The sequence below is a fragment of the Glarea lozoyensis genome (assembly GCF_000409485.1).
Source record: "Glarea lozoyensis ATCC 20868 chromosome Unknown GLAREA15, whole genome shotgun sequence".
Classification (NCBI taxonomy): Eukaryota; Fungi; Ascomycota; class Leotiomycetes; order Helotiales; family Helotiaceae; genus Glarea; species Glarea lozoyensis.
Genome location: NW_007360989.1, coordinates 2,137,568 through 2,161,087, shown reverse-complemented (window position 1 = coordinate 2,161,087; position 23,520 = coordinate 2,137,568). Strand labels below are relative to the sequence as shown.

At 46.0% G+C, this 23,520-nt stretch overlaps 12 protein-coding genes across 12 annotated transcripts; 5 read left to right on the top strand and 7 right to left on the bottom strand.

Annotated features, from left to right (window-relative positions):
- Nucleotides 1–431: 431 nt before the first annotated feature.
- GLAREA_06529 (UBC-like protein) lies at nt 432–978 on the bottom strand (the record flags this gene model as incomplete). Its single annotated transcript, XM_008081942.1, has 2 exons — nt 432–685; nt 732–978. 2 exons carry the CDS (start codon nt 976–978, stop codon nt 432–434), a joined length of 501 nt encoding a protein of 166 aa, XP_008080133.1.
- Nucleotides 979–1,349: 371 nt separating this feature from the next.
- GLAREA_06528 (Periplasmic binding protein-like II) lies at nt 1,350–2,310 on the top strand (the record flags this gene model as incomplete). Its single annotated transcript, XM_008081941.1, has 2 exons — nt 1,350–1,859; nt 1,921–2,310. The coding sequence occupies 2 exons, from the start codon at nt 1,350–1,352 to the stop codon at nt 2,308–2,310; spliced, it is 900 nt and encodes a 299-aa protein (XP_008080132.1).
- A 69-nt stretch (nt 2,311–2,379) lies between these two features.
- Nucleotides 2,380–5,562, bottom strand: GLAREA_06527 ((Trans)glycosidase; the record flags this gene model as incomplete). Its single annotated transcript, XM_008081940.1, has 2 exons — nt 2,380–5,189; nt 5,541–5,562. The coding sequence occupies 2 exons, from the start codon at nt 5,560–5,562 to the stop codon at nt 2,380–2,382; spliced, it is 2,832 nt and encodes a 943-aa protein (XP_008080131.1).
- A 222-nt stretch (nt 5,563–5,784) lies between these two features.
- GLAREA_06526 (Nucleoside diphosphate kinase, NDK) lies at nt 5,785–6,662 on the top strand (the record flags this gene model as incomplete). The annotated part of the gene is made up of 7 exons (XM_008081939.1): nt 5,785–5,924; nt 5,975–6,005; nt 6,059–6,102; nt 6,152–6,210; nt 6,263–6,307; nt 6,354–6,419; nt 6,466–6,662. The coding sequence occupies 7 exons, from the start codon at nt 5,785–5,787 to the stop codon at nt 6,660–6,662; spliced, it is 582 nt and encodes a 193-aa protein (XP_008080130.1).
- A 174-nt stretch (nt 6,663–6,836) lies between these two features.
- On the bottom strand, nt 6,837–7,567 carry GLAREA_06525 (uncharacterized protein; the record flags this gene model as incomplete). The annotated part of the gene is made up of 2 exons (XM_008081938.1): nt 6,837–7,235; nt 7,289–7,567. The coding sequence occupies 2 exons, from the start codon at nt 7,565–7,567 to the stop codon at nt 6,837–6,839; spliced, it is 678 nt and encodes a 225-aa protein (XP_008080129.1).
- Nucleotides 7,568–8,078: 511 nt separating this feature from the next.
- Nucleotides 8,079–11,144, bottom strand: GLAREA_06524 (uncharacterized protein; the record flags this gene model as incomplete). Its single annotated transcript, XM_008081937.1, has 1 exon — nt 8,079–11,144. One exon carries the CDS (start codon nt 11,142–11,144, stop codon nt 8,079–8,081), a length of 3,066 nt encoding a protein of 1,021 aa, XP_008080128.1.
- Nucleotides 11,145–12,332: 1,188 nt separating this feature from the next.
- Nucleotides 12,333–13,363, top strand: GLAREA_06523 (NAD(P)-binding Rossmann-fold containing protein; the record flags this gene model as incomplete). Its single annotated transcript, XM_008081936.1, has 4 exons — nt 12,333–12,473; nt 12,527–12,620; nt 12,679–13,065; nt 13,116–13,363. The coding sequence occupies 4 exons, from the start codon at nt 12,333–12,335 to the stop codon at nt 13,361–13,363; spliced, it is 870 nt and encodes a 289-aa protein (XP_008080127.1).
- Nucleotides 13,364–13,473: 110 nt separating this feature from the next.
- On the bottom strand, nt 13,474–14,328 carry GLAREA_06522 (uncharacterized protein; the record flags this gene model as incomplete). Its single annotated transcript, XM_008081935.1, has 1 exon — nt 13,474–14,328. One exon carries the CDS (start codon nt 14,326–14,328, stop codon nt 13,474–13,476), a length of 855 nt encoding a protein of 284 aa, XP_008080126.1.
- A 593-nt stretch (nt 14,329–14,921) lies between these two features.
- On the bottom strand, nt 14,922–16,593 carry GLAREA_06521 (MFS general substrate transporter; the record flags this gene model as incomplete). The annotated part of the gene is made up of 3 exons (XM_008081934.1): nt 14,922–15,532; nt 15,585–16,314; nt 16,363–16,593. The coding sequence occupies 3 exons, from the start codon at nt 16,591–16,593 to the stop codon at nt 14,922–14,924; spliced, it is 1,572 nt and encodes a 523-aa protein (XP_008080125.1).
- A 1,281-nt stretch (nt 16,594–17,874) lies between these two features.
- GLAREA_06520 (uncharacterized protein) lies at nt 17,875–18,595 on the bottom strand (the record flags this gene model as incomplete). The annotated part of the gene is made up of 2 exons (XM_008081933.1): nt 17,875–17,898; nt 17,951–18,595. 2 exons carry the CDS (start codon nt 18,593–18,595, stop codon nt 17,875–17,877), a joined length of 669 nt encoding a protein of 222 aa, XP_008080124.1.
- A 1,184-nt stretch (nt 18,596–19,779) lies between these two features.
- GLAREA_06519 (uncharacterized protein) lies at nt 19,780–20,055 on the top strand (the record flags this gene model as incomplete). The annotated part of the gene is made up of 1 exon (XM_008081932.1): nt 19,780–20,055. One exon carries the CDS (start codon nt 19,780–19,782, stop codon nt 20,053–20,055), a length of 276 nt encoding a protein of 91 aa, XP_008080123.1.
- Nucleotides 20,056–22,250: 2,195 nt separating this feature from the next.
- On the top strand, nt 22,251–23,468 carry GLAREA_06518 (Protein kinase-like (PK-like); the record flags this gene model as incomplete). The annotated part of the gene is made up of 1 exon (XM_008081931.1): nt 22,251–23,468. The coding sequence occupies one exon, from the start codon at nt 22,251–22,253 to the stop codon at nt 23,466–23,468; it is 1,218 nt and encodes a 405-aa protein (XP_008080122.1).
- Nucleotides 23,469–23,520: the final 52 nt, after the last annotated feature.

Here is a 23,520-nt window from a genome sequence, read left to right as displayed (position 1 = left end):
TCGCTTTAGCAGACAGCATTGGGTCTGGTTTAGGGGTTTGTTTGTGCTGGATTCGATCATGGCACGTTCTATTGATGGAGGTTATGATACATCCGGCCCTATTTCTAGTGATTAAAAATGCACTTGTCGCCTGATCAGCAATATACCAACCATTCTTTCGAACCGCAAGATTGTATAGAGTGACTGCTCTCTTCAGTGCCTGAAATGATTTCACCCTGATGTGTCCTTGATAGGGAAAAGTGTTTAAGTCGAAGAATAAATTCGGCGAATGACGATATGATACTGTGGGTATTAATGTACGCAGATGAATACAATGTCGAATCAAACCGCGCATTTACAACGCCATGCTCCCATATGCAAATTCCCACAAGAGCCGCACCTCCACCCGTCCATTCATGATTCTATCCACACAGTCCTAGATCTCCCAATCCTCAAAGTCCCAACATCCGTCTACATCCCTCCCGAACCTTCTCCTCATAATCCCCCCTCCGTTCCCTCCACATCTTCGCCGCCTCCACATTCGCCGGACTCTCATCATTCGGCTCGGCAAGCATGCTCATCACACTAATCAGAATCTTCTCCACCGATTGAATCGGACTCCACCGCTCACTCGCATGCTCGTAATGATTTGGATCGTCTCCCGGTGGATGGAGGATCGAGATACAGACTAATCCCGACGGATACACTAAATTTATCAGCACTCATCCCGTCGCATGTAAATTTGAGCTTACCATTCGGATGCCACACCTCCCCCAAAAACCGCATACTCGGCGGCGCAAGCGGGTAATCCTTTGGGAATTTCAACTCGGCGGGAAACACGCCGCCTTCAAAGGGTGTGCCCTCGGGGCCTTGGATGAGCGCTTCCCAGTACAACAAGTCGTCTTCGGAGACGGGACCCGCGGTGATTCCTTCGGGCGGGTTGTTGGAGAGGGCTTTGTATTCTTGGAAGAGGCGGCGTTGGGCGGTTGTTGATGCCATGGTTGCTGGTGTGTGAGCGAAGAGGTTGTTAGGTGTGTGAATTAGAAGAGTTGGAGGAGATGATGGATTTATGGGTGGTGGGAGTGGGAGTCTAGCCTTGACCCCGGATTTTAAGGGCCGAGGATTCACCGGGATTATGACCCCTCCATGTGAATTGTGCCCCGCATTCGCCATTCGCCATCCATCTATTCTCTTCGAGCAACTTTGCGCATTTATAGACATAAACAACATCTTATCTTGTATATCACGCCATTTGAGCCGCTATCCTTATCTTACAATTATTATATAAGTTATCCTTTCTCCCAAATTTCTATCAATTGCTTCAACCTTCAATTTTGGATACATCATTACATCTAGATATAACCTCAACAATGACCACCAAACCCCTCCGCATAGGCTTCGTCCCCGAGCACTTCTCCACCCCCCTTCACTACGCCACAACTCACTTCTCCCTCTCGGCGACCCTAATTCCCTTTCCCTCCGGCACAGGACACATGATAACCTCTCTCCGCTCTGGCGAAATCGACATTGGCATCGGACTGACAGAAGGCTGGATCGCAGGACTCGGCAAAGACGGCGGCAGTACTGAAGGCGATTCCAAAGACGGTGGTTACCGTATCGTGGGAACGTATGTGGAAACACCGTTATGTTGGGCAATTTCCACCGGGCCGAAACGGGATATAAATGGTGTAGAGGACTTGGAGAAGAATAATAAAATTGGAGTGTCGAGGATTGGGAGTGGGAGTTATGTTATGGGCTTCGTGCTTGCGGATCAAAGAGGCTGGTTGGGAAAGTCGGAGAAGCCGTTTGAGGTTGTGCCGTTGGGGACGTTTGATAAGTTACGGAAGGGAGTTGCTGATGGAACGGCGGACTTTTTTATGGTGAGTTTTTCTCGTTCACGAGGATAAAGGAACTAGAATAGTGAATGCTGACGGTCGCTAGTGGGAACACTTCACCTCAAAACGCTACTACGACAACGGCGAAATAAAACGCATCGGAGAGATCTACACACCATGGCCATCCTGGCAAATCGTAGCTTCCACATCCACCTCCCCCACCGACGACCGTCTATCTGACCTCTTCACCAAACTCGACCAAGGAATCAAACATTTCAACGAGAACCCTGAAGAAAGCGTGAAGTACATCAGCACATCCCTAGATTACAGTGAGAAAGACGCGCGAGAATGGCTGAAAACTGTAAAGTTCGCAAATGGTACGAAAGGAGTAGATGTCAGCGTTGTAGAGAAAACTTTAGGAATATTAAGGAAAGCAGGCGTAGTTGGAGAGAGCGGCATGAAGGAGAAAGAAATGTCTGCAATCACAAGAACATAGAATAAATCCAGGTCTATTTTACACCAAGTCTATCCCTGATATAGCGCTTTTGATACGATTACAAGAGCCTCAGAATTCAATCTTCCAGTCCTCGGCGATGCTAATCTTTGGGCTCTTGATCACAGCCCATGCTGCCTTTCCACCTGATTCTGGGTGGTATTCGAGTCTGGCTTCTGTTTTGCCAATCTTGACAACGGCTTTAGTCGACCAGCTTTTTGGTGCGCCGACGATGACAATCCTCTCAACGCCAACAGCCTTCATCGCCTTGATGTAACTACTGGTCATCTTCCCCTTGGTGCCACGGTTTGTGCTTTCCAAAACATTGTCCTTAAACCCGAAAGCTCGTTTGATGTAAGCACCAGATTCGTAGTCAAATGTCTCTCCGTCATCAACATAAAGCTCACCCTCAGCGTTACCCTGCTTATCAAGAGCAACGACAAGGGTATATGGATCCCACTTCATCAATCCACTGCTTCGTCTTGGTCGATCCTTACGAGGGATGATATGACCTCCTTGCATCAACAATGGAATCTTCTCCAGGGGAGCGGCCACTGAGTGAGAACCTCGGCCGGAATACGTCTTGTAGTCAAAGTAGTCGTAGTAAACCTCGTTGTCAGGAAGGTAGATGTCAACACTTTCCGCACCCTCCTTGACGACTGGCTTAGCAAGAAGACCAGTGCTTCCTACAAAGAACTGGTCATCAATAGCGAATCCAGCCTCATCAGCGGGGTACACAAAGTAGTGTGGTCGAAGAATTGGTGTACCATTGACGCTAGCTTCATGGAAAGCGGTATACCATGCAGGCAGAAGAGCATAGCGAAGACGAAGAGCTTGAGTGATAATACCAGTATATGGCTCACCAGCAAGATATGGCTCTCTCCGTCGAGTATCGATATGGGCATGGCCTCTGAAGAATGGATAAAATGCTCCAGCCTGATACCATCGAGTAAGTAGATCCTTCTCTGGGTTACCAAAGAACCCGCCGACATCGGCACCAGCGAATGGATAACCTGCGACACCCTGATTGATGATCATAGGGAATCCAGCAGCAAGATGCTCCCAGTTAGCCTGGTTATCACCAGTCCACATAGCTCCCAGACGTTGACTGCCCGCATAGAACGAGCGAGTGAGAACGAATGGTCGACGGATCTCACCCTTCTTACGTTCAAGCATAGCTTGGTATGTAGCGTTGTGAAAGGTCATTCCATTAAGATTGTGAACATCGCGATGCTCCCAGTTTTGGTAATGAAGATTGTCCTTTGGCATAGTGGTCTCAGGACCGTTGAAAACCGATGGTTCGTTCATGTCATTCCAGATGAAAAGATTTGGCATAGATCCTTTGAATGCATCATACTTGAAGAGTCCAATCCACCATTTAATTGCGGCAGGGTTGAAACAATCGATCCAGTGGGAAGATCCAGGCCAGCACCAACCCTCATAGATATTACCATCTTTGTTATGAACCGCCAGATCTTTCTTCTTGAGCTCGTCCACAACATGGTAACCTTCCTTGTTCTTAATATGAGGATCGATGATGGCTACTAACTTTCTCTCTGATTCATCCAATTGCTTAAGCATGCCAATTGGATCTGGGAAAGTGAGAGGATCCCATGTAAAGTATTGCTTGTCGTCAGTATACTCGATATCTAGCCAAATGACATCGTATGGAATTTGGTGCTTCGACATCTTCCTGTCAACATCCTTGACATCTTCGTCGGTATTGTAATTCCATCGGCATTGGTGGTAAGCGATAGAAAACTCTGGAGGTAACTGGGAGTATCCTGTGAGCTCGCCATACGCCTTGGTGACATCCTTTGGCGTTGGTCCGAGGAAGATAAAGACATCAATCAAACCGCTCTCGGAAAACCAATGTGTCTTGGTATCAGTCTTTGATCCGATTCCAAGACTGAGCGGATTATGTGCCTCCTTCGCCTTGATGATATCGATCCAAGTCTCTGCAGCATTAAGCCAAAATACACCAACGGTAGAATCCTTCTTATGAGCCTGCATAAATGGAATAGATCCATATAGAGTCATCGGACTGTCCATAATATACTCGAACACATCAGCATTATAAAGACGGTATGGATCCTCGTGGTTGCCAGTTCCCCCTCGAGTTTCCTTCAATGACAGCGGTCCTGCGTGCTCTGGAATACCGAAAACATGCTCGTAGCCGGGAAAAGTAATATCGAGAGACACGCTCTCAGGGCCCTTTGGCTTGGAATCTGTTTGGCCTCCAAATGGCTCATCCCACCAAGTGCTCTCGTCTTCACCGGTTGGAACTTCGACCTCAGTAGGAGGTGTCTCTTCTCCTTCCTTCTTCTCAGGTTCGACTTTCTCAATCTTGGGCCTCCAGTGCTCCAAATTCAGTAATCCCCGGTCATTAAGCTTGATCTGTGTTGCTCCGTCTCTTTTGAAGTCAATCGCAAATGGTGCAAATGTAACCACCGCCTCGAATTGGTTCTCGGAACCATACGTGATAGTACTGGTTTTCTCTTCTCTGTTTTCCTTCGCCGTCTTGCTGATGTCTAATCCTCCAACAATAGCCCAGGATTCTGCCTCGTTGTATCGTTCTTTTCGTGCAATACTGTTGTGTCGGAGTTCAATCTCGCCCTTCTGACGTTTCTCCTCATCAATCACGACTCTGGCGGATCCCGACTCCAAAAATGATATGGTGACTGGTAACCTGACCGTTTCACCTTCTTTGATGGTTTTAAGAATCGTTCCTTGCAATTGGCCATTCTGCCAGTTCAGTGTGTCGGCTGCTATTCGAAAGGGCGCTTCCCAACCAGTAACTCCAGCGGCATCAGCATATGCTCGATTTCGTTTGCAAAAGCCCGCCTGATCACAGGTTTTAAAATTCTCATGCTTGACAGCAACTATTAAGATATTAGAATACCAAAAACTTCACAGGATCGAGGATAACTTGCCTGTCGGTGTAAGTAGACAACACAATGCGGAAAATACAACAAATAAAGCAGTCCAGCGCGTGAACTGCGCCACCAAACGGACCATGGCAGATCTATGCAGAGAATTCAATAGGAAAGGTGGTCGTGGCAGTCTAGTCGAGAACTTGTCCAGCAATTGCTGTTGGAGATGGAGTTGAAGCTATTCGAAGTTGTCCTCAAGGTAAGCTGGGGTTGACCCCTGGACAGGATAGCTTGGCATAGTTACTGTTCAGTAAGACGATTATAAGTCGACGAAGAACTCCTGCATATAGTTAATTATACTTCCGCTACCAAACTTGACCATACTATTTATTTGAATACATTATACTTGTTCTAAAAACACAAATAATTCCTTTCCTTAGAGAAATAAAACAATACACAAACGGGCCGCTCCTTAACCTACACATGACGAGTGACGCCGCCTTTCTCCTCTCGACTACCGCTCGCACTAATCGCCAAGGCCTTTAAAAGCAGCGCCAACCCCACCAAACCACCCCTCCAAAAATCAAAATATTGCTTCCCCTCAATGTCCGACGAACAACCACGTAAAGATCCAGAAATATTCAAACACTTGAGCCCAAAGACTCAAGGTTATTTACGAGCGTCAAACAATCAGAGATTACAGAACGAAGAATCTTCAACCGCCAACATGTCTGACGAGCAAACGTATGTTATTGCTCCTCTTGCTATCAGCGGTGAAACTAATGTTTGGATAGCTTCATTGCCATCAAGCCTGATGGAGTCCAGGTATGCGATCATATACGAGACCTTGTTGAACTTTTGTTCTAATTCGATCACAGCGTGGACTTATTGGCCCAATCATCACCCGCTTCGAGGCTCGTGGGTAGGACTTCTATTTCAAAACAAACGGAACATAGGCTGACCTCTTCAAGCTACAAGCTCGCCGGTATTAAGATGATGACTGCTTCCAAAGAGCACCTCGAGAAGCATTGTTAGTTAAAGCATCCTACGGGTTTGTCTACTGGTAGCTAATCAACATCCAGACGAGGATCTGTCCTCCAAGCCATTCTTCCCAGGACTCATCAAGTGTATGTTGCTCCTGTCAGACTTGTAACCAGCTCTAACAAGATACAGACATGGGCAGCGGACCAATCTGCGCTATGGTTTGGGAAGGTCGTGATGCCGTCAAGACTGGACGATGTAGGTATCCTCGACAATCCTTAGTGATACATGCTAATATCTCTAGCCCTCCTCGGTGCCACCAACCCACTCGCCTCCCAGCCAGGTACCATTCGTGGTGACTTCGCCATCGATGTCGGACGAAATGTATGCCACGGTTCCGATTCCGTCGAGAACGCCAAGAAGGAGATTGCTCTCTGGTTCAAGGAGGGTGAGGTTCAATCTTGGAAGTCCGCTCAACATGACTGGGTCTACGAGAAGTAGATTTCCTCGCCATATACATAAAAGTACAGACATCTGGTCGTTGAGCCCTTCGAGTAGATGGAGTAGATATAGGTCAGAAAAGCTATCATTGTGAATCAATTGAGCTCCCAACACTATTTCCATATTGTCTCATGGTTGCGTATGTGATATTCGAAGTTTTGTCGTGAGAACCTCTCATTTCCCTTTCGATGCCGATTGAACATCCGCTTTCGTCGCTCCAGTACCCGCAACATTCGCGCCTGTCACTGTCTTCGCTCCACGCAACTTTGCAAACAAATTACTAAATGGCACAACCGCCACCCTCGCAAACCACGGTGTAGCCCACACACTCAACAATATCCTCGCCGGCAGAAACACCTTTGTAATAGCATAAGCCGTAGCAACCTCGACCAATATCCTCGTCCTTCCGCTCGATCCCACCCCCTTTCCTCCATCTTGGACTTGTACTTCCCCTCCATCTTTGACCTCTATCTCCTCACCAACCTCTTTTCCAAATCCAAACCATCCCTTCCTCCTAAAATACCGTCCAAACTTCTCCACCCCATCATTCACATATCGCGCTTCTGCCCATCCCTACCGCACATTAGTCCATACTCAATTTCTCCCAGATATATCTCCGAACGTACCTTCGGCAACCACTCGCTATAATGAAACAACGCGCCCAACCCAATTAACGGCACGATCGCCGTCAACTCATGCAGGAACAGGAACGCGACGACGTGAGATACAGGCGCGGAACGCAGGGAGCGGGTGTATGGGCGGAGGAAGGCGGGGAGACGGTTTAGGATGCGGTCGATTTTGGGGGAGGGGGGAGAGGGAGTAGTGTAGTGTCGTTGGAGGCGGGAGGATGGATTGGTGGGTTTGAGGGCGCGGATTGAGGAGGTGAGGGAGCGTAGGGGTCGCATTGAGTTGATTGTCAGAGTGTGGGTTGTTTGGGAGGGAGGAGAGATGTGAGGTAATGGAGGTTGAGGTGAGGTGGGTTTAGGAGGGTGGGTGTGGGGTTAGTGAGGTACCCATGGCGAGAGATAATTTTCACAACTCTGGCTTGGTAACCACCTATGTTCTTGCAATATTATCTTTTTCCTAAATTCTGATTCTTCTAATCACTTTGTGGTCTTCAAATCCAAGCTAAAGTCGCCAAGAGGACTCGTTCTTCGCAAAACACGACTCATAGTTTGAGTGTTGGAGCAAGTGGTATCATATTCAAGCTGTTAGATATTATGAAAAGCTACTTGAACTAACTAATATATAGAATTGATATGGTACAGCTGAAGGTAATAGATTACTCGTCGCCCAGAGGTATCGAATGTAAAGAAAAACTAAAGCTCAGACGTGCCGAATTCGAAAGACACGCGGTGGGAATAAGATCGCTACTAGTTGAAGGATGCCACTATCACAGCCAAGAATCGTTTCTCCTCAATCATCCACCTCCGGAGGCTTGAACGGCGAACTCCTTAAAAACCCATCATCATCATACATCTCTGGACTATCAGGACAATACGTCGGCGGCTCCCTCGAAAATCTCACTTTTCCATTCCCCGTAAACGTAGTTCGCCTATTGTTCTTCTTCAGAATACCCATTTCATTACTCCCCCAATCAAACACTTTAGGGGATTTCGGACTGGGAGATTCCATCTGACTTTCTCTCCTCACGGCACTCGTGACTGGTTTGACCATTACTTCAGACCATCGCTCATGGCTGCGAGCGGAGACTTCTCGTGCATCTGGACTTGTGCTCGGAGATTGGAGGGTTGATCGTGTGCTGGGTAGTTTGGGGTAGCTAAAATCAATATCATCTGGCCCATCGTATTTGTGAGTTGTTGCTTCTCGTACAGTCTCGAGATCAGCTTCGGTGAACTCTTCTTCCAAACGTCGACGTCGCCGTTCTTTGTATATATAACTCGAATCTCGTCGGTCTTTGGTCCCCAGAACACGACTATTACGAACTGATCCACTGAACGAATTTCGAGATTTCCGGATATCATTGCTGGATACACCCATTGAAAGATAATTTCGTGAACCCCGAGATCTTCCAAGGCGTTCTTCATCTCCACTCCCTCTTCTGCTTGTGGATCGTTTGAGAATCGAAGGGAGAGGTCGGCTGGATTGTGGCTCTGGGCTATGTGTAGGACTCCGGGTCCCAAGGTCGCTACAACCGCTATAGCTGTATCGAGAAATCTCAGAATTCATCCGTCGAAGCATACATATCGAAGTATGAAGTGGCTCACGTGGTGGGGGTGAAGATGATGTTCTGGACGGCAGATCACGAGGACCAGTCAGATGTCCAGGAATAGGCATGGTAAGCAAAGGCGGTGCGAGAAACGTAGGTAACGATTCAAGTTTTGTACCAGAAATTACAATGGTTGATGAATAGCGAGGTTTAACAGTACCAAGTGATAGCACAGGAGGTAGGAATGATATCAACTTCTCTGGCTCGGAGAATGACACAGTCAAATTTGCTGACTGGCTTCTATCGTGAGGTTTCTTGTTCTGATTGGGGGAGGAACGTTTAGCGGAAACCGCAACAGTGTTACGTCGCTGATTCTTGGGAGGTATGGCGGGACGCTTAGATTGGAAGAACTCTTCCTCAGAATTTCCTCCATTTTCTGTATAATAGTTCCCATCCGAAAGCGTGGGAGATTGTGGGTATTGATTTTCATCCTCAGCTTCATCGGCAGAATGGGGCTTCAACTCTGGTATGACAAGTGTTGGATTGAATGTTGCCACTGAAGGGGGTCGGACAGACGACTGGCGAGAAAAGGCTGGTGACGCCAGACTTGGGCTTTTACTCCATTCAACCAAATGTAATGGGGCGGTTGGTGGTATGTCGAATTGAGATTCGGAAGTTTCATCCTCGGACTCCTCAAGTCCTGGCTGGACATTAATTGCACTTGGAGGTCTAATCAGATTTGACATTCGGACGACGTTCGATCTTTTGTGCCCCTTTGCTTTGGAACCATTCTTTGGAGGACTCCGTTGTCTGGGCCTTTCTTGCATGGCCTCTTGAGGCGACCATTGAAATGGATTGGATTCGGTGGTCGATGTGGAGAGCTGCGAAAGTGACTTTCGCTGAGGTAACTGAACATTACCAGAAATATCTTGCAGTGGAGATGTATAGCTGGCGGGTCGTTCTGTGGTAGTTTCTTGCCCAAAAGTGGCCTTTCGAATGTAAAGCGGTCGAAGACCCGTCTGAGATGTTTTGGGAAACCCCGGCTTGCCAGACCTGACACATGAGTAGAAAGGGTCGCCGGAGGAAGAGATGCGCTGTTCTTGGTTCTTCTCGATTTCTGGTTCTTTTGGGGAGCGGTCCGTAGCTGTTTGGTTTGTGTTAACATGAACAGTACCTTGAGACGGCAGACGTGAGTTCGCTGGCATCGTCATACGATAGCGTGGAGTAGGCGGAATATTCTGCTTGTTTGGTGAAGTGAGAATTCCAGGCACTACCATTTCTGAGGGCTGCATCTCACAGAGGCTATCATCCGATATCACTGAAGAACCCGATGACCTTGTTCCATCCCGATCAAACTTCCCCAAACGATCAGCCCCCGTCTTGTCCGGGGACGGTGACCGCATAAATGCATCCAGTAACGAACTACTAGGAGACTCAAATAAGGTTGCTCCTACCAGACCTTCTGAGCTCTCATTAGGCTTCTTGCCATTAGGAGGGGTCGGAAGTCTCTGTTTCGGTGGCGACCCAGGAAGTCGAGCAAACGTTGACAAAGATCTAGTGAGTGAATGTCTTTGAGCTGGTTTCAATCGCTGTGAGGTCGACCTTAATATTCTTGACATCTGCGTTCCTGTACTCGACCGACGGCGAAGGTGTGGTCTCCGAGATCGTGGGGTGGGTGTGGTTGGATCCTCTGATAATGGCTGCGAGAAAGAGCCAGACGATGGTACAACGACTGTAGTCCTAGAATTGCGCGCCGAACCGGCTCTTCTCGGCCATCTGGATTTTTCCTCGACCAAATAACCCGGAGGTGCCACCTGATTCAAGGTCATTGTCGCTTGCCCTGGGAGAACCGATAGAGGAATATTGGTTAATGGCCATGAATCTCTTATTCGCGATGTCCGTGTAGGTTTACATTGAGCTTCTTCTGTCGTTCTTGGTGCTAGCTGAGGACCTTGAAAAGGATCGATTCCCTCCCACTCGCTGTAGACCATCCTGCCTCCACGAGGTTCGTACATACCAACGGATCGTCTTCGACCATGGCTGATGTCAGGTGCACTGATAGATAGAACTGCGCCCTTACTATCCATCTGTTCTTCCGCTTCCTGAACCTCCTCTAATATTCGCGCTCTTTCGAGGCGATCTTTATTCCGAGCATGACGAACTAGCAGTAAACATGCGACAACAAACAGAACGACCGCTCCAACGATAGCGATTCCAATTACAGCTTTGCCTGTTAGGTTCGTCGAACCAAGAGGAGAACTCAGATGGCGACCGCTTAAGCCGCTTTGCGACCACTGTGGAACGTATGGCATTATTTCGTCGGAGGCAGACCTGCCTCTCAGCCATCTAAAGCATCAAGATTGTCTCAACTGTGAGTCTTTTGATGCATTAATGGACGAATAACCAGAAAAAGCTCAAAAAATAGAATAATTAAACGCGTAAGAAGGGGACAGAAAGACGCGAAATGGCAGATGGAAAGAGAAAGGGCGACTTGAGACCTCGCAAAGCAGGAATGTTAATATTATCATCAACATTCCCGTCCTTGCCTCATGGCTCAAGAGGCATCGTTCGAGAACGAAAATACAGATGCATTCAAAAGGAATGTCGGATACACAACCAACATATGACAGAACTGCGCGGGATTGAAATCAAATTGAGGAGGTCGCGACATCTTCATCAGGCGTAATGCAGACGAATCTCGAATACCGAGCTGTGAGTATGGTGGCTCAAGGGAGTGCGAAGTAGGAGATGGCGGGAAATGAGGTGAGATGAAGACAGTCGTGATCCGAGACTAATCCTGTTGTGGTATCTCCGAAAACACTCGCTCTAACCTCATACAGCTAGCCTCTCCAGCTTCGACCCTGCTCTTCACGACACCAACTCCTTTGATGGGAATTGTATCAAGACAATCTGGCCTAGAAACATTTTCACTCGTCCATCTTCTACTATTCTATCCCCGTAATGCTTCTGCAATTTACCTGCGGCGCCTTTTGAAGCAATTCTTTTGTCTCACAAGTTTGAACAGCACACGCGTTCATCCACATGGCTACTGAATTTACCCCTACAAATGCGTCCATTGAACATGGTTCTACCCACAAACCTGCAGTGTATCATGGCACACACTTTGCGGTGCTCCATTGGCACTCTTCCAACCTGCGTTGTCCCGCTGTTGGACCGATAACAGTCGAAGAACCCCATTTTATCTAATCCTCCCACTTTTCCATTCACTGTGGGACTGACGAGTATTTTATCCTCGAGTTCTATTGCCTAAAAGCTTGGAATGGCTACAGGTCCCACTTATGAAGGTGTTGGTAGATGATTTCTGCAATTTTTGGATTGTAACTTCAAGACCTTCCATTGCTCAACTTGCGCCGATTCTCGATTCCAAGAAACAGATTCTTATCATATCTTGACTGCATCTTTCCTTTGCATCTCTATACCTAACCGCTAGCAACCTCATAGTTAGCCATAATCTTAGAGGTATCATGGCTAGGTCAACCATGGACGGAGGTGACTTTACCCTCGAAAACACTTCCGCTCCAGCAACCAAACGCGTTTTACCTCTTTTCTCTCTTCAAGGCCGAACTGCTCTCGTATCTGGTGCTGGAGCAGGAATTGGGTTGGCTGTTGCTGAAGCGCTGGTATTTTTCTCTCAACTTTCTGATCCCATGCCTGAAACTCATCATTATTCCAGGCTGAAGCCGGGGCGAATGTTGCTATATGGTACAACAGCAATAAGAAGGCAATTGAGGAAGCTACAACTATTGAAAAGGAATATGGCGTCAAATGTGTGTTCACACGACAGGCAAAATCTTGCGTCTTGACAGAGCTAACCCGCCACAACAGGCAAGGCATACCAAGTGGATGTGACCTCGTACGATGCGGTAGCTGCTAGTATCCAGGAGATTGTCCGCGAGTTCAACGGACGTCTAGATGTCTTTGTGGCAAATTCAGGAATCCCTTGGACACAGGGTTCCATGCTAGACGCCCAACTGGAGCATTATCAAAAAGTCATGACCACTGATGTGGATAGTGTCTTTTATTGTGCTCGAGCGGCAGGTCTACACTGGCGACGACAAAAGCTAGAGCAAACCACTATTGATGGCAAGAAGCTCGAACCAGCATTCCGCCAAGGAAGTTTTGTCGCGACAGCTAGTATGAGTGGATCGATTGTCAATGTCCCTCAACAACAAGCTGCCTATAATGCGGCCAAGGCTGGAGTAATTCATCTTTGTATGTTATTCAAGTCTTTTTCATGTAAGACGATACTAACGTCGTCCAAGGCAAGTCGCTTGCGGTTGAATTTGTCGGATTTGCCAGGGTGAACACTGTATCGCCCGGGTACATAGCGACAGAGATCTCGTCCTTTGCGCCTAGTGAAACGAAGGATGTCTGGCGCAAGAAGACTCCTATGGGTAGAGAGGGCGAGTGCCACGAGCTCAAAGGGGCATTTCTCTATTTAGCATCCGATGCTGCGAGCTATACCACGGGTGCTGACTTGATCGTTGATGGCGGGTATTCGCTGCCGTAGATTATTGCGAGTTCGCGATCGTGTTTACAATATTTCAGGCTCAGTAACATGGTATTCAATGTCGAATAGACTGGAAAATAGCCAATACGTGCAACAGTTGAATTCATATGCTAGCAGTACTCCGCCGAATGCCCTCCTCTCATATTACCAGTATTGACTTCTTTCCCAGCAATTTTCCTCATCTCGTACCTGCTTCCACCTTTTCTCTGCTCCAATCCACCTCTCAATCTCTTCTCCATCCGATCCATAGCACCATTATTGAACCCATCTTTCCAATCACGAGGTCCCCAATTGGAACGTCTCCACGCTCCCCATCTGTGCGTTCTCAATGTCAAACCTGCTGTTCGTCGTCTTGTGTGCCTCGGCCGACATTTACGACACCGATACTGCGTCGCTTTCCTTCGAGTTGTAAATTTCTGGCAAGAACTACAAAACGTCAAGTTCTTCCCGCCCTTGGTGTTCTTGATCCAAGTAATAAGTCGTTTGTAAAGCGGAATGTCGAAACAAATACAGTGCACCCAGCCAGATTCACGAGTTTGACAGCCTCGAGCGCCTGGTCGAAATTTGTTCCTCGCCATGCGAATTTCCCATGAGTAAAGATTATGTCGTTCTTCTTCCGGGCAAACTGCCATCATCTTCACATCATCTGGATTGGTTCCAGCTGCCATTGCTTTCTGGCGATCCCAGTCTAACTTCCGCAATGCATGGCATTCCCATCTATGTTCCGGTGAAAATTCATGCTCGCATCGATTGATACCATCTTGGTTATCTAAAGACACGAGTGGTAGATTGGACAATCTTGGTATGCTTACTTCGTACAAACGTTTTGTTGGAGGAAGTGTGTAGAGATATTTTGAGGTGAGACGGAGACATATCTCGTCGTTGTAGAGACATTGAGCGAGTATAAGGGAGTGGATTTCTGTTGGAAAGAGGTTGAATTGTGGGAAGGTTATGAGAGAGGTCATTTTGTCGAGTCTTTCAATTGTTCTTGTGTATAGTCTTCGAGATAAAGTGGTTGAGCCAATTTGAACTTCTCACTAAGGCACGACGGTTTATATACGGAACGCGTACGTTCATGCCACGAACGGATGGAAACACGAATGTACCACGAACTCACGGGATCAGCAATTAGCTCAGGCAACTTTCTGGTATTCAGGGAAGATGATGTTGAAATGGAGACGGCTGCCTATCACGTGTCGGGGTTGTTAGGCAGCAGTCACGTTTTGTGCTATTTTTGGATCGGCCAAGTCTTAATACGAGCTCACGTGCCCAAGCATCAACCCACGATGCGAGTTTCTATTTTCTTTTCACAGCGTAGCTACCGCAGCTCATTCAAGCGGATATTCTCTCTTGGGAGTTGTTTTCTAACTGCTTCGGATGGAAGACAGCGGATCGCTCGCCTTGGGTACTAGTTACACGGATGGGTGCCAGTGGCGTAAGTAATCTCGAGTATATCAACTGTGCTCACGCGTTCTATAACATGACGGGAGATGATTGCTATAGATTCGTCTTTTGATTCTAATACATGGTATGCTTCATGGCCAAATACTAACCAAATCTACACAGTGTACACAAATTCTGGGTTCTCCTTATCCGTCAAATCCAAAAACTCCTGCTTATCCAGCTTCTTGTATCCTGGATTGGCTCTCACCGCTTCATTCTTCTTGTTCATCTTGCGATAGTACCAAAAGATGACACCCAAATCGAGGACACAGAGCGCATAGCAGACGATGATAGTAATCTCCGCTGGTACGTATCGAGGCTTATCCTTTGGCCTGAATGTTTGCGGTCCAATGATATTACCAACGCAGTAAGCGATGAGGTACAGAGCACCGACAGTTGTCTTTTTTGTATATCCGGCAACATTTGAAGCTATCAACGATAACAAGGCGACGAATCCGGTCGGCGATGCTTGCGTGAGATAGTATCCCGCTAGCCGACCACTGGATTTTGATAGTGGCAGACAGACGATCAAAAGCATCCCGATGATCGAGACTACCATTCCTGACATTCCCATTAGGATTCTGCAGCCGTACCGATCTCCAGCCCAGCCACAGAAAATCAGAGCGACAACTTCCACTGCACCGCCTGGAGTGCCGTAGAGCAGTGATTCGTCAGCTGTGTATCCGAACGAGACTATAAGCTGGGAAAAGAAATTGGATATTCCACCTACACCACGTTAGCTGTCTTTTACGGATGCATTAAATCACGGATTACTCACCATTCGGGATATCGGCGACAAGTGCGAAAAAGACAAATGCCCAAGTCATTGGATCAGCCAAAGCTTCTTTCAACTGGTACATCTTGAAGTGCTTATTTCCCACACCTTGCTGATTCTTTCGTATCCGCTCAACAGCCATGAGTCGCTCTTCGGGCGTCAAGAATCTCGCATTGAGTTGATTATCTGGCATGAAATAGAGGAAGATGCATCCTACTGCCACGGTAATCAGACCAATCGTCAAAAAGACAATCTGCCACGAAGCTATGGCTGCACCATGTCTTTGAACCCCAATGGAAATACCGTAAGCGACAAGTCCACCGAAAATCTGGGCAAAGCCGTTAAACGAGAACCAAATCCCGACTCTCGTGCCTTGTTCTTGTCGAGTATACCATTGCGATGTGAATAGGGCAAATCCAGGAGTCACTGCAGCTTCAAACACTCCTAGGAAGAATCTCACAGCTACGGCTCCAGCAAAATTACTTACGGCTGCCATGCAGCAGAGCGTACCACCCCACATGATAATGTTGAAAGCTGACCATTTCGCGAGAGGAAGTCGCTGGAGAAGTCGATTTGTCGGATACTCCCAGACCAAGTAACCGATGTAGAACATTGATCCGAGCCATTGGTAATTGTCGCCCTTAAGATGGATTGCTTTTTGAAGACCCATCACACTGGCGTAAGAGAGCGTGGTTTTATCCAGATAATTTAGGCCATAAACGACGCAAAGCATCTGAGTTTATGATTAGTCGCAGTCCAGTATGGCTGCTATATTACTTACGGGCATCAAGTTCCAATCAATCTTCCTCAAAAGCTTCTTCTCGGCCTCTGGCGTCAAGACAATCACGCCCTCATGGCCAGCAAATGCGTTCAAGGCAATATCTCCATCATTCGGATCCGCATGAATGATTCTAATATCTTTAGATTCCCCATTGTCAATTGTAGCTTTGGGTGATAAATCAGCGACTTTTTCGAGATCTCCTGAGGAGTTCTCGACGATTTTCTCGCTCATGTTCGTCGTGGTGTTCTGGAGAGTGGGTTATGACCGTTTGCGGAGTAAACAGGTGGTTAAGAGTGGATTTGCGTCCTTCAGTCCGACTATAAGGAACAAATCCCAATTGTACTCTGAAATCAAAGTAGAGAAATGTATACAGATGTATCGCCACTTATCAACCTCAAAATAACCTTTTCGATAACACCTCCCCCATTTTCCACCATGCATCTCAACGGCCGCGGAATTTGGGCGTCGTCGACCTAGCTTGAGGTCACTGGCTTTCTGGCAGCAGATAGGGCTGCTTCCGTGGCGTTGCTTGTCCGTTCTCAGTAAAGCTTGACCGTTCGAGCATGCTGGTTGGCCGTGCTACGTTGATCGGCGAAGCGGGTGGAGGATGAGGAAGGTGGGACGGTCGTCGCTGATAAGATTGGCTGGGGTTTTGCCGATTGCTAGTGCCGGCGATGTCATGATTTTTGCTTTTGAAGATGTTGAATGATAATAATAGGGATATACTTCGGGAAGTATTAGAATTGTATATGGAAATTCCGCTTTCTGCTTGGCGGTTAGCAATGAGAGATAAGTCGTGGAACCCGTGCCGCGGACAAGGCACCTAACTGCAACTCAACGACAAAACTTGATATCTTGTGAGAAATTAATCCAGAAACCGATAGATAATGTAGAAGAATATCGCTTGAATCTTCAGAAGAGAAAAATAAGTCGAGATTGTAAGTACTTGAACCCTTGGTAACTAATCCTATGCTTATGTGGTACTCTAGTTATTTCGTTTTAGATATGGATCAACACTCACGGATCAGATCCCATATCTAGATTAATGCCAACGGTTAAGAAATCATGGAACCATGTGGCTGAAAGAGGTCGTAAATCACCGAACCACTTAAAACTAGAGCCTTTCCGAGACCCCATACGTTATTCTCATATTATCAGCCCTAATCGCTAATCGAGCTCAGGATTGAATACCTGCAAGGGTTATGTGATGTCTGCCAAAGAAATTCATTTTCAGGACCAATACTTGTTTCAATTTAAGTTCTAAAAGAAACTATTGCGACTACGAGGAAAAACACTAGTGTAACTATTTTATTTTATCATTTTAAAAACATTGGCTACGTATTCTTGGACATTCACAAACTACATACACCTAAACATAACCTCATTCCACAACTACCGCACAAATAAAATCACATCTCTCATAGAGACCGTGGACTATTGAATGACTACCTCCCAGCGTGCGACCCTTATATCAATCTGAGCTGAAAGACTGTTCGCGCCAAGATGCGGAATCTATGACCTCTGTTCAACGTGCCACTATCAAATATTAGTCCCTGTAACATTCTAAAGCGACGAAGCAGAAACATACCATCTTGAAATTAGCCTGCCACGCCATGAGAATAGGAAATGCATCTTTAAACGCCTGAGTCTGCATAGCTCGTTCAAAATCGGCCATGCTCTCCCAACGCCTGGCGATAAACCAACATTTGGTCTTTTCACCCTGAACACTTTCATGTTCCTGCTCTTCGACAACCCAACCATAAGCCAAATCCGGGCCGTTTGGTCCATCTCTTTGAAAGATCTTTTCGAACCTCAAGAAATCAACCCCTAGATCTTTTTGAAATTCTGGTGTCGCTTGCGAGACTGGGTAGTAGGCTTGGACGTATTCAACGACTGCTCCTGTGAGTGGTCCGCCGGGTCCGAATGCTCGTCGGCTCAGCTCGACGTGAAAGATGGACTTGGGAGTTCCAAGAGTACTTTGCAACTTTTCGGTGACGGCTTTATATTCCGATGAGTTTTGGACATCGGCGTAGCTTCTGCCGTCAGTCCATTCAGCTGTGAACTGAATCACATCATTCTCCTTGACATGTGTGCCAAGGCTGAACTTAAAATCACCTTTCACATCTTGGACTGCCTTCGTAGCTTGGTGAATGATAGAAGCACTCTCTTGTTCGTTTGAGTTGGTGGTGCTGGATGGCGCACTAAAGTATTGGACTTCAATGAATGATGGCATAGTGAGGTTTCCAAATACGGACACGATGCCGAATTTCGAGCTAGATAATGCTTGAAAAGGAAGATTTGTAAGATGATTGTGGTGATCAGTAATTGAAAATACCAGTTAGTCGCCAATGTATTTATATACCATTTTTTCACGCTCGTCTGGAAATTCAATAGTGCACAACAACAAAAATTTGAATGGTTTATAATCCGGTATGATTAAAACACCGATCCGAACCTGTCTTGTCTTGGAAAACAACATCTTTTCAGTATATTCAAAATGAATTGACCAATCAAAACACGTAACAGTTTCTCCGTTATGGTCAAGGGGAGTTAGTTCTATACTTGGCGAATGGAACTCGCTTAGGAAGCAAACTGATTGTTTCGGCGTTAGTATCGGGAACGTATTTTCTCGCACGGATGCGCGCTAATTTGACTGACAGATTGCGACACGGGATATGAGTTGAAGCCCTTTAATCTGATTTAATTCGAGGAGGAAATGAAGATGTGCCTGTAAACTTACAACTCATTGTGTCTTTCAACGACGTAAAGGGGGCTTTTTTGAAAGTCAATGACCCCAGCTTTTAAGCGAGCTCAAAGGTCGGAATTAGCACAAAGCCGGGCAGAGAAGAGCTTCCCCAGTATTTGGTTACATAAGTCGCTGATATAATGTTCGGCGATGTATATGTAAGTCCGAATTTCACTGCTCACTAGAAGCATATTCCCCACGAAACTGACTTCAATTGACGACGCTGAAGAAAACCGCAGCTTCGTAGCTTCATCAATTTTTGAGATGTGAAGGATATCAAGAGTGACTTATTTGATTGAAGAACAACGCAGTCATTCACCAAAATGGGCGCTTGCTCAGGTTGAGGTGCTCCATACAGGTTGATCGTAACTTGTAGAGCTCAAATATGAATAACAACTTGAAAACGCGAGACCTTGAGAAGACATGTCTCAGAAAAGTAGTGCTTGATAGTGGTGATTGGTTGATAACATCTAGAGCTAGTTGATGAATACGCAATCTTGATCATCTTAATCACTGAGAAAGTCCAATTCTTGGGTATTTATTTGCCGCAAGATCCCCTCCATCATTATCTTTTCTATCCACAGCTCAACCAGCTACTACACTTACCTTCACAACATCAACCAGAAACAACCATCTTCTCCACAACCTACCCTTACTTTCACTCAATCAACATGCAGAACCAACTCATGGCTCTCCCAACTGTCAACAGTAGCAGATGCGGTGCTTGCGGTTCCGACGTCTGTACTTGCGGCGGATACGACATGGCGAACAACCGTGGTGCATGTGGCTCTGAGGATTGCACTTGCAAGGGTTATGATATGGCCAACAACTGTGGTGCTTGTGGATCCGACACCTGCACCTGCAATGGATACGATATGGTCGACGATTGTGGCTCTTGTGGTGATGACTGCAAATGCGACCACTGCACTTGCGAAGATAGCCTCTAGATCCATGGGTTTGTAATCACTTCCGACCCTTAAGATTGTCTACTTACTAGAACATGTTTTAGGGTTCAGTACTTGAACAGCGTGGCATCTAGATAGCACATCCTGATGAAGTTTTGGAGCATGATTGGATATGAATATAAGAGATGATCTGGATGTTACAGGGACTACTATATTCATAATATAAAACCGAGATAGTTTCGGCAACTCCCTATATCTTCAGGTGCAATGTGCTTGCTTGAATCTGGATCCTGTTACGGCCATATTATTATTCTTCTTCAAAAAATAATTGCAGCCTTCATTGAAACCATCGTCGAATCAAATTTTCTTAAACAACCAGATAATTATCCCTATCAACGTGGCGTTCCAGATATAGTGGGTGAAAACCTGAGGCGATCATCGATACAAATGAACTTAGCAACGTCTCCTGCACACAAAGTCTGAATATTCTCGCATATATTCCAGGCATAATTACTCAGGGAGTGATTGGCCAGAAATCATAGCCCCTGTTTTACTCCTTCATGGCAGCTAGTTATGGATTTGATTGCTTCCAAGCGTAGACGGATCGACTATTTACTTATTGTCTAATTATCATTAACGGTGACAGCTTTTTATGAGGCGACAGAGATATTACGGTTGAGTTCGTGATTGATTTGGGATTTACATTCGATATCGTCCCAGTTTAAAATTCTAGTGGTTCTACTATCTTAAATATACCCTCGGCCTCCATTGAGAAAGCTACCTGCATATCTCAATGGTGAGCCCAAGAATAATCTAAAATGTCAATGAGTAGTTTCGCAAAGGCTTAAAAGGAGAAGAACGAGAGAGGTCTAAAGCTAGTTTTCCGGTTGTTCAAGGCGTAGTATAATAACTCTTTCCTAATTATAGGCAGATTAGATCCAGTAAAACTCCCTTAAAATATATACATGCAATGTTTTGATTTCCCACACTAATCGTGAATAACGACTATCGAGAGGACCCACATTGAGAGTTCATTTTTGACTTGTTAATGATCAAGAGCCCTACATCGTCTTAATCACTATAGTGGCTTGAATTCGAATATTTATTGACCTTGGGTTTCCCTCTCTCCTCGACTTTTCCACAACACCATCAACTTCTACACATCAGACAACTTCCGCAACCTCCACAATCCACAAATCAGCCACAAAAACATCTTCAAAGCATCTACTTACTACTTTCACCGTGTCGCCATGCAAATCCAAGCGCAAGTTATGCCAGCAATCTGCACAACCGCCAATCTTCCTGCAATGGTTGACGGATACCAATGTGGCTCTTGCGGAAAGAACTTTACTGGAGCGTCCAACGTTTGCACTTGTGAGGATAGCGACTAGGTTCGTTGGTATGTTAATTCCGTTGAGACTGGACCTGGATGTGTCGAAAATGACTGAACTTGACTGTCTATTTTTTGGATAGGCGAGAATCACATTAAGAGAGAGAAATAATCTTGGGAGTCATGGAAATATCAAGTGGGACATTACAAGAGATGACTAGTGGAATGATACAAGGAATAACATACTTACCCACTTACATAATCAGCGCGTGCATTACATGAACAGCGCCTGGACCTTTTCTTAAATTCTTGGGTGTAGTTGTGAAGTGCAATCATAATTATCGTCTTTTCTATATTATCGTTCTAATCCCAACTAAAATACGACCTATTTGCGCTACTCTTGAGTCTTTATTCTAAAACTGCTAGATATAACCACTATTCAAACGTAAAAACTTAGAGCCAGCTCGTCAGAATCATACCTCAATGTCTTATGCGAGAACCCAATGTTACAGGAAGAATAATTAAGCGAAGTCTGTATGGGCTGAACTTGTAGACAAAGCAGGACACATATTTGAAAGATGATATTCAATGACACATTTCACCATCGTTGCAGCTCATGTCGACAGCAACGGCCGGCAAAGATGACCAAGACTTGCTAAGATTGATGACCGTGAAGATATGAATTAAAGCTACATCAGAGTTTGCTGATGTGGAAAGTTGTGAATTAATGCGTTGGTTCTTCAAGCGGTTAGTCATATTGTCCTCCTCGGTGTGTGACTTCCGCGCGGTGAATGTGGCTTGTTATCGGTTTATGAGTCTTACGAGGAAAGGTATAATTTGCAAATTGCCCATCCTACTTCATCTTTCTCCTCGACACTACACCAAAAGTCAAATTAACATCGTCGAAATGGCAGATCGCAACGTTACTCCCGACCCCTGCCTGCTCCAACAAATCTTCAAGGACAGTCAACCAAAAAACATCTCGATGTTTGTTCAAACTTGGGACAAATGTGTTTTCAAAGCTGAATTCTCTAAAGATGAGAGCGTGCACCCTTCATGTGTAGTTCGAATCGAAGCTGAGAACAAAAATCTGACAACCTTTGCAACAACTGCAGCTATGCAACAGATTGCTAGAATCATCATTCCACATCTCGTACCACAAACCCTCCAAATCGGCAAGGCAACTAACGAGCAAAAAAAGTTGTTCAACTTTTCAGTGTCTGAACTTGTAGACGGACCTACATTAGCAGATGTATGGCATGATTTAGACGACATTGAACGGAACTTGATTATAAATGACCTTACCGATGCACTCATCAGATTAAATGCGTTACAGTTAAATGACGGACCTATCAAAGCTATACTATTGAATTCACTTGGGGGTGGAGAGGAAGAAGAAATATGGAAAGGTCTCGCGCGAGGCGATGTTTTTGGGGGTCTTCATACCGGGGTTTTGAATGAAGGTCCTGCTCTGTTGACCTCGATCATGGAGAACTTGAAGCTCAAAAAAACATTCTGCACCATGGAGACTCTTCCCAACTCGCAAGATGTCAAGATTCAATCTAATTTCGACGAGCTTGGATCTTTGATTGTCCGCAAGTCCGACATGGATCAATGGCTCAGAGAGGCTGTCTTTTGCCATAATGACCTAACACCTCGAAACTTGATTCTTAAGAAGTGGGACTTGCCAGGCGGCAAGAAAAAGTACAAGTTAGCTGGGATCATTGATTGGGAGTCTGCAGGATTTTATCCGCCATCTTACGAACTCAGTCTGCAAGACACATACCTGGGAAGAGATCGACATGCGTCATTCTACCTGATGTTGAAAGCAAATATGAAAGAACTTGCCCCACGAACTTCTTCACAAATTGCGCTATTAAAAGCGATGGAACTCATGTATGAATCTCAACAACGAAGATTGGTAAATGGAACCAACGTACCGGCTCACCTTCGTCAAAGATTCCTAGAATGCCTAGGGTTGACACGCGATGATGATCCTTATGCTGGTTGGACACCGGAGCGCAAAGAGGGGAAGATTGTTGACTTCTCAAGCACTGCGATGCAACGACTGAAGGATGATATTGTTCAGGAAATGGAGGAGAGAAGAAAATCGAAAGCCAAGTAAGCTACGAGTGGTCAGAGGATGTAAATATGGCGCACATGATACATCTAGCTAT